Below are 8,462 nucleotides of genomic sequence, written 5' to 3' on the forward strand. Positions count from 1 at the left end.
GAACAGGGAGGTCGAATTCACCCACAAAATCCCAGCTCGAACGAACAAGCGGCGACATTCACGAGGACTAGGAGGAGGAAGGGGGGATATTCTCCTCTGCAGCATTTTTCCTAACTGGGGGGGCTGCCGAATGCCGTGAAACAGGGGGCCCGCATCGGAAATGGCGATGAGGAATATCTATAGAGAAAAAAGAGGGGGTGATTGATGAAACGACCAGGAGCAGCCAAGTCACACACATTAAGCAAATCTAGACTCCGAGGGACGAGGACGAAGCAGTCGCAGTGCCGAGAAGCGGTTTGGTTGAGAGGGATAGTTTTGGAGAGCGGCGCTATACGATTCTCACACAATCTGGGTGCTGCAGCAGCAGCTGCTGCTAAGAGGGGGAGCCAAGAGCGAGGAACCCATCTGAGGGAGCTTGAGCTTGTGAGGAAATTGTGTAACAATGGCAGCAATGGCGGCTGCGTCCGCGTTGGTGATGGGGCAGCAGCCCGCGTTGCACATGGTGCAAGGTGAGAGGACCAGTAGCGGCTATGCCGGGTCTGCGTCTATGATGCATTTGCGACGGACTGGGGTTGCAGCTGTTGCTCTGAGGCCCACATTTCGGCAAACCGCGCGAGGTTCCCATAGCCGCAGGTCGTTTGTAGCCGCCGCCGTTGGTGGTGAAGCTGGGTGCGTTCTTATCCTCTGCCTCTCCTGCGTGGTACTTGTTTCTCTTCGTAGTGTTGGTATTAGGCATTGTTTGATTAGTGCCGGTGGCTTGAGTTGGTTGAATTAACCCTGCTGCGGTGATGTTGCGTGTTGAATCTAGTGTAGGATTGGGAGTGATTTCATTCGAGGTGAACCAATCATTTGGTGGAATGTACGAGTGCGGAAGGGCTTTTGTCCCTCCGCGGTGTCGTCTTTGTTGCGCGGGAGCTGTGGCTCTCTACTTAGAATTCGTCACACTTAACTAATGTCATCTCGCGTCTCTTTTTCCCTCAATCCTCCGAGGTGGCCCATATCTAGCTGAAACGATGTCAGCTCTCGTCTTCCATGCCATTGAAACCCTTCACACCAATAATGTTCAAAATTTGCTACACTTGTTCTTTTCACGAATTAGTTAAGGGTTTCAGCTGGAAATATTTGATCTCCTCTCTCGCTCCTTGCGCTATTATGGCAAAGCACGAATGAAGCGCTGAAATTTGTGTAATTGTGTTGTAATGCTTCGTGGTTTTAACCAAAACAAGTGACATTTTTGTCACATTCAAGCTTCCCTTTGGTCCTTTCTTCTGCACCTCGCAGTGCAAACTCTCATGACCTAGATGAATGGTGTTCCAATGAATTCGTCTGACCCTATCCCTGCTTCTATTCTTGATTTTGGTATGTAGAGGCCTTAAGCTACTAGGTGATGTCCGGTGCACGGTCTGCTGCAGATGGAAATAACTATGTACCTTTCTATACATATATTGAGTCGTTTGCGTGTCGGTTCTTCCGGTGGGATGGAGTTCTGCTTGCTTTATGTTGTACTCTATATTTCTACATGGTCAAATTGATGCACCCTCACCGTATTGTACATTTTGACGTGAATCTCAGATTTGAGAACGAAGACAACGCAGCCATCGAGATCGAAGGCGATGGTGAGGATAGCGGAGAGATTGAAATCTCGGGTGTTTTGGAAGCCACCGAGGAGGAACCAGTTCTCTTGGAACCCCCGGCCAATTCCATCGATGAAGGCTATGTGGAAGCGCTCAATGATGGCACCCTGGAACCAACTTCCAACACATCCTCGGATTCAAGTTCGGAGGAGCAGTATGAGGATGATGACGTTGAGGATTTGAAGCAGCAGCTAATCGATACTCTCTATGGTACGGAGAGGGGCTTACGTGCTAGCAGTGACACCCGTGCCGAGGTTATTGAGCTTATAACGCAGTTGGAGGCGAAGAATCCCACAGAAGCTCCCACAGCAGCTCTCACTCTCCTGAATGGAAAGTGGGTTTTGGCGTACGTATTCCATCCTTTTCTGCACAATGAAAACTGAAAGAAACATTTAACTACTGTTGTTTATGCTTGTATACACAATTTAAAAGAATCAGGGAAATTTTGAGACATTAACAGCAGTTAATAATCATCATAAATTTAATCATGTGTAGACAGGGTACTTTGTGTTTAGTATCCTGAGGGGTACTGCGTTCGATGAAAAGAGCCAACAAAACTGCGGCTTGTATGGAGGCATTTATTTGGTTATATGTTTGATCATGTGTTTGAAAAGGCTAAAAGTATTCGTGAGTGTAGCCTGAAATTCTGGTTGGGGTGTAACAGGTACACGTCGTTCTCTGAGTTGTTTCCGTTGTTGGCTGCTGGAAATCTACCACTGGTGAAGGTTGGGGAGATCACACAGATCATAGATGCGCAGGCGCTCACTATTGAGAACTGTGTGTCATTCGAAGGTCCTGTGACTGCCACTTCTTTTAGTGCTTCTGCTTCGTTCGAAATTCGCAGCCCAAAACGTATTCAGGTAACAGACCAGGACATATGTTTCAAATGCTTGCAGAATCAGAAGTTTGTTCGTGCAGTTTTCCTTGAGAATTAATATGACGTGAAGTAACGGGAATGAGATAACAGACCCAGTTGTGATATTAGATTGTGAACCAGGCGTAACACTAGATTGATCTCAATCTTTTTTGTGTAAAATTCACTGGTGTGAGTCTTAAGTAGAAAGTCTTGAATCTCTACCTATCGTCCACATGCGTGGCACTTCGTATCCAGCAGTGAAAGTGCCTAGTTCAACTTGCGGCTAAGAGGTGTTTGTTGTGGCATCAGGTAAAATTTGAGGAGGGAAGCATATCCGCCCCGAAGGTTTCAAACTCCGCTGAGATTCCTTCAAGCTTGGACATAATGGGGCAGAAGATCGACTTTTCCGCCGCCAAGGGGTTGTTGAAACCGCTTCAAGACGCTGCTATGACAGTGGCTAGAACCCTCTCTGGGCAACCTCCGTTGAAGTTTTCCATCCCGAACGATCGGGCACAGTCTTGGTTGTTGACTACCTACCTTGATGAGGATCTTCGGATCTCACGTGGTGATGGTGGCAGCGTTTTTGTGCTCCTCAGGGAAGGAAGTACACTGCTTTATTGAGCAGCTCTCTGCGATTGCTGGTAGAGATAGCAATTCTTTATTTTTAGCCGCGACAGTGGTGTGCCATGATCTCTTTATGTTGCTGCAGCAACAGGTTGTCTCATAGAAGAGCAAATGGTTCTCTTTATTTTCATCCGTATATACTCAGCACGGACGTTCGTTTAGGTTAGATTAGCGGTGTAACGTGACATCTTGTGCAGTTGTACTGTAACTTTGTTAACTCTTTGGGGTTTTGCCCAGAAGAGGATTATATAGTAAAGTTGATTTAGTCATTATTTTTTCGGAAATGAAAGTGGATATTTTGTGGAATAACGAATAATATTTGCTTCATCTACTCAAATTCAACTTCACAACTTTTTGTTCCTATGTAGTTGATAAGTGGATTTCTTTTTACTTCACATCTCGTCAAAGCGAGTACTTAAATTGGAGAGTTGACACCTACGATAATCTGTTTTGGTCTGAAGATATTCTAATATTTTCTGTCATTGGCATCAGTAATTACTGATCCTTGTTGAATAATGTGCTACGGTGATGAAATAGCGTAGCAATTTGTAAATGTTGTGTACATAAAAATTTGTTGTTTCGATCAAGAAGCCCACGTGAATAATGCAACACTATATGTTCTCTTATCATGGGACATCTCCAGCTTGAGTTTTAAATTTTATTTTAACTCCAGTACATATTTAACTAACATGGATGTCCTAATGTCAATGAACAAAAATAAGACATGCAGACTTGTCAATAATCACAACCAAAATATGATGGTACCTTAAAATGAAACATACTCAGTCATATATTTATATATATATATATATATATAGATAGATAACATAAAAACGATTTGAAAAATATGATCCAGGTATCCAAAAATCCTACTGTAATAATCAAAATTATACAATCTAAAGATTATTTCTTCTGCCGCTGTTTTCTATTTTCGAAACATTCCGCCGCAACAAACACAATTGCACACTTGAAGCATGAGAATGGTCGCTTCGAACCCACCTGCTGAGGGGGTGAAGAATCACTGTACACCTAATATAAATGATCTGTGGGTTACATATGGTACATAACGCGGAGTCTGCCGATGATCTGCTCAAGGGTTTGCGGAGGGTCGCAGCAGTGCCTGCACCGCCTACCTAACTCTACCAGAAAAATTGAAGAATATGTACACAGTACAAGTCTCTCAGCAGTTTGGAAAACACTGCAACAAATGACACAAAGGGAGCTGCTGCGGTGGGCTCTAAAGTCTAGGTTGGTTCCATGGTGGTGTCTGCATAGGGACCAGCTTAGACTTCAGAATGAGGTTCGCGTACCTTGGCTTCCCTGTGTTAGCCTCGCCTCTAAGAAGAATCTTCGCACTCTCTCGCTCTCTCTACCTTCCCTACACCGCTTCGAATTTCATAGCGTCCGATACAGCCGGCAGGATCTCACAATTGACAACCTGTAGTATGCTCAACAAGATAAACTCCACAAACTGATCAATCCCCAATCAAGGTGATTGAGAACACTGCCAATTAGTCGGCTTGATTCACATCTTCCTCCGAAACATGAGCTCGGGACTGTCCGTCACCAGACCCTTGATTTGAGTTCGATTTTTTCAGTTCCTCGCCTTTGGGGTTGTCACATTTCCAGCTTGCGCTCTCAGACTTCGCATCCTCTTCTCCGGCGCTCTCATCGTGGTATGCTGCGCTGCTAGGTCCTTGGGTCGCGCCTGATAGCTGGCTTGTAACTTGCAGTGGTCCCTGAAGAATAAGCTTGTGGGTGTCAGATCAAGCAGGACTCAAATTTGATGAAGATTTCACAACCAGGGGGGCTTGTTGTTTCATTCAAGTTGAACAACTATATTTGTACATTGTAGGTTAGGGATCATGTGGCACTACCTGCGGTGAGCTTTGAGATTGCGATGTGCCAGCTTGTCGTGGCGGTTCAAAAATTGGTTCCCGGTGCATCTCCAATTGAGCACCTTGAGTACTGTTGCTGATACAAGAGTACCCTTGAGGAAGAGAAGTCGGGCAAAATTGGTTTGGTTGTGGCGAATGTGCGGCCGATGGGTTGTAGAACCCTGGCGAGGGCTGGGAACCGGATGCGGCGTACTGGGGTGGCACCCAGATTCCACCCAGCACAACCAGTTGCGGCGACTGCCCCATGCCCCCTGACTGCGGGGATGAGCTTGGCCTCCGAGTATGAAGCCGATATTTCTGCGCATCACAGTTCGTTCCAGACTAAGTCCATCCGTTTCTATGCAACATAGGCTGCAGTTATCGAAGTGAAAATGGCACTGACAGCCAATACGATATATTGGATTCTTATCCCGAAACATTCATAATCGCTCGCATATTGTGCAATATGGAAGTAGAGTATATACCTGCAGATGGCTCTTCACTTCGTCGTTGGTAAGGCCGTCGACCTTCATCAGCTCGCGTATTTGCTTTGGCGTGGCAACTGCACAACCACAGCCCGTGTCAGTGAAGTTGAATTTGTGAAGTTCGAATCCAACATAAACACCAGAACAAAATGCAAGGAGAATGCCGACACAGAGAAACTGAAGAAAGACCAATCTCGACCTAATTTCCAAGCAACCATCGGTACAGCGGTAGAGATTGAGGAGCGGGTGTTGCTCGTTGGTGTCATAGGAGTATAAATGATTAGGGTTGGAGTCATCGTTCAAGGAAGAAGGGGGAGAAGTCCTACTTTGTGATCCACCAAGCTGATGCAAGGCACTGACGAATCGGCGGTGAAGCTCCGGGGACCAACACCGGCGGGATTTTCTTGTAGGGTTCCCGCCTCCACTGGAGCTTCCGGCACCAGAAGTGCCATTGGACATCACCCCGATGTCCTTGGGGATCTGCACCTCCGGGGTCTGCAGACCTGCATCAATGCTACCGACTTCCGAGTCGGATGGTCTCAAGTTGCGACTGCTTGGGGTGGTAGTGCGTTCACCCAAAGAAAGACTCAAATCAGCTGCACTGGCAACCGTCCTAGGAGTGGGTCGGGATAGAAAGGAAGATGCACCAGGCTGGTCCCGAATGAATGGCAGGAACGCTCCTGCGGGCCGCTGCTTTGCGCTCAACAGCATCTGGGAGCTTGTTATCGAACTCTGCTCTCGCTCCGAGATCCCGAACTCGGAATGCTCCTGTACCTCCTTGCCCTCCCTCTACAGGATCCACATAGCAATGAGTCCACATCATTTACACAGAAACTTCAACCGATTAGCTATTCCACAACCTTGCTTAGCAATTACAGGAAAGGACTTCAAAAATACCTCACTGCATCCAGAACTTTGCCTCCACAGCGGTGCTTCCGTCAACCATGCCGGTCTCTTGCTCCCCCGAACCTCCTCCTCTACATCGCTGCTCTCACTTGGTTGATCTCGCTGCTCCCATCTTCTCTTAAATGGCATGAAATCTTCTAGCGTGGGTCGGCTACCTGGACTACTTGGCATGACATGCTGATTCCTCCCGCTGTCCATGGAGCCACTTCTAAGCTGCAGCGGCAGATGTTTCCCATTGACAAGCTTCACCTTCCAGGTTTTAATGGCTGTCATAACACGAACAATGCGTCAGCGTCGGCACCAAACATAAACATATAAACCACTAAAAAGAAGAATTTTTTCACATGAGGACACCGCACATGCTGTTGTCTATGTAGTGCCTCACCATCCTCAAGAAGCTGAATGCAGAGGGGAAGCTCTCGTTTGAAACCCTCTACTTTTCGCCGCTCTTCTTCCAGACTTCGCACGCGTTCCTCAACTTCCCGCAAGCTCTCCAGATAGTTCTCAGAATGCGTCGGTTCGTTCTGGTGGTTATAGTATCCATTACTACTGGGAGCTTGAGTGCTGCAACCTAAAGTAAGATCAACTGGCGAACCCATGCTTGCTCATGTACAGTCCCACGCAGTCTCCTGAAAGCATACGATGGACATGTTAATTCCAGATCTGAAAATCGCACACCCTAACAAGGTACAACCAATCTCCTAGGGTCTTACGTTTCCAAGTTCCTCCGACCATGAACAATTTGCTTAGATGAGTGGTGCTCAAAGCCAATAGACTCAATCAGGCGGGGTCACAGCCACGCGGAGATTGAAGTCCCTCCACGACTGGCCAACAGATATCCTTGAGGTTATTCCACAACGAATCAAATTACAGTTGCGAGAGAGGCAACTTAAGTTTGTTACACTGCGGGCTTCCGGTGGAGTGGACAATCATCCCCGGGTTCACGATTTAATTGTAGACATTCTCACAACACGACACAGTGAAGATGAGTGTGTATTCACTTTTCTTAGGATTTGGGGAAAAGGTACTTCGAGTCAGAAGGCAACTTATGGTTGGAAACAGATGTAGTTCTGAAAACGCAACCACGGCGTTTGAGTGACTGAGGTGCGGTTCGGTTCAGTGAATTGGGTACTGGAAAGCTCCAAGGGTCATAGCGATTCAGACTTGCGCTTCCGATGGCCACCAAGGTCCGTACAGGCACCGCGTTGAGGAGGTTATAACATCTCCAAGGGGGTAATTAGTACCTCACGAAATTGGGCCAAGCCTTGATGGCTCCGAGTTGAATAGTTACGAGAGAAACTACGAGGACTAGCAAAATTTTCCGACACGCTCGTCGAAATTAGATATCCAGCCACTCGTCTAGAAGTACGAGACGGCGCCTACACCTCAACACAGCTGTGTGCAAGCCGCCCTTGCAGACTTCCCAAATCATGTTTCTGCATCCCAAACCATGTATCTGCATCCTAAACCTCCTGTAAGTTACCCCTATTGAGCTGGACTGATAGGGTATTCCAACTTAAGCAACCGACTTGTAAGTGAGGCGTGGAAATGTGATTAGCGGTATCCAATGTACCTGCATGTACGCCACCTTCTACACCTCGCCTTAACTCAAAGTGCAAGAGTCCTCCTCGATCATGCATGTCCCATCCAACTGACCCAGAACACCAAACCCGACCAACAGACCGCCCAAACACGCACCTCTGAGGTCAGGCATTCCACACACTAATCATGACTTGGCGCTCAAAAACCAATCCCACGAGTGGGTACCAGAACCGCCAAAGTTTCTCCGCTCTCACCCCCGAAACGCAACCTCTACCTACAAAGGAACGCTTCCCATCCCCAGCGTTCGCGCCACTCCAGTGACGCCAGATCTCATGACTCTTAACAGTCGCAGAAAGGGCTCCCCCAACAGAACTGCACAACAAACCTGCGCGAAGTACACACACAGCCAAAAACCTCTCGACTTCCCTAACCTCGCCCAACCCAAATGAGACCGATCGGCACGTTTGTAGGGCTAGGGTGCGGATTGCTCGTAGGGATGGACTAGATCCAAGAGTCGGATGTGAGGAATCTCGACGTC

At 47.4% G+C, this 8,462-nt stretch overlaps 2 protein-coding genes across 4 annotated transcripts; one reads left to right on the forward strand and one right to left on the reverse strand.

The window, feature by feature from the left end:
- The first annotated feature begins 247 nt into the window (after positions 1–247).
- On the forward strand, positions 248–3,386 carry LOC112292054 (putative plastid-lipid-associated protein 2, chloroplastic). The gene is made up of 4 exons (XM_024540156.3): positions 248–669; positions 1,573–1,980; positions 2,299–2,494; positions 2,800–3,386. The coding sequence occupies exons 1-4, from the start codon at positions 443–445 to the stop codon at positions 3,109–3,111; spliced, it is 1,143 nt and encodes a 380-aa protein (XP_024395924.1). The 5' UTR covers positions 248–442; the 3' UTR covers positions 3,112–3,386.
- Positions 3,387–3,870: 484 nt separating this feature from the next.
- On the reverse strand, positions 3,871–8,221 carry LOC112292053 (myb family transcription factor EFM). Of its 3 annotated transcripts, none has more exons than XM_024540155.3 (7): positions 8,081–8,221; positions 6,768–7,011; positions 6,374–6,648; positions 5,803–6,265; positions 5,477–5,553; positions 4,992–5,309; positions 3,871–4,853 (listed from the first exon to the last, which is right to left on the reverse strand). In XM_024540155.3, the coding sequence occupies exons 2-7, from the start codon at positions 6,979–6,981 to the stop codon at positions 4,626–4,628; spliced, it is 1,575 nt and encodes a 524-aa protein (XP_024395923.1). In that variant the 5' UTR covers positions 6,982–7,011; positions 8,081–8,221; the 3' UTR covers positions 3,871–4,625. The 3 variants fall into 3 exon arrangements, with proteins under 3 accessions (XP_024395923.1, XP_024395921.1, XP_024395922.1); XM_024540153.3 differs by having other exon boundaries at positions 7,956–8,097; XM_024540154.3 differs by lacking the exon at positions 8,081–8,221 and adding an exon at positions 7,096–7,236.
- Between the last annotated feature and the right edge of the window lie 241 nt (positions 8,222–8,462).

Source organism: Physcomitrium patens, chromosome 15 (genome assembly GCF_059467195.1).
Source record: "Physcomitrium patens ecotype Gransden chromosome 15, ASM5946719v1, whole genome shotgun sequence".
Lineage (NCBI taxonomy): Eukaryota > Viridiplantae > Streptophyta > Bryopsida > Funariales > Funariaceae > Physcomitrium > Physcomitrium patens.

Bases quoted from the DNA above. Each gene is read 5' to 3' on its own strand.
- LOC112292054 (XM_024540156.3), top strand. From the start codon at position 443: ATGGCAGCAATGGCGGCTGCGTCCGCGTTGGTGATGGGGCAGCAGCCC. The intron at 670-1,572 runs GTGCGTTCTTAT...CGTGAATCTCAG, and splicing joins GCCGTTGGTGGTGAAGCTGG to ATTTGAGAACGAAGACAACG. The intron at 1,981-2,298 runs GTACGTATTCCA...GGGGTGTAACAG, and splicing joins AATGGAAAGTGGGTTTTGGC to GTACACGTCGTTCTCTGAGT.
- LOC112292053 (XM_024540155.3), bottom strand. From the start codon at position 6,981: ATGGGTTCGCCAGTTGATCTTACTTTAGGTTGCAGCACTCAAGCTCCC. The intron at 6,649-6,767 runs GTGAGGCACTAC...GTGTTATGACAG, and splicing joins CATTCAGCTTCTTGAGGATG to CCATTAAAACCTGGAAGGTG. The intron at 6,266-6,373 runs GTATTTTTGAAG...TGGATCCTGTAG, and splicing joins AAAGTTCTGGATGCAGTGAG to AGGGAGGGCAAGGAGGTACA.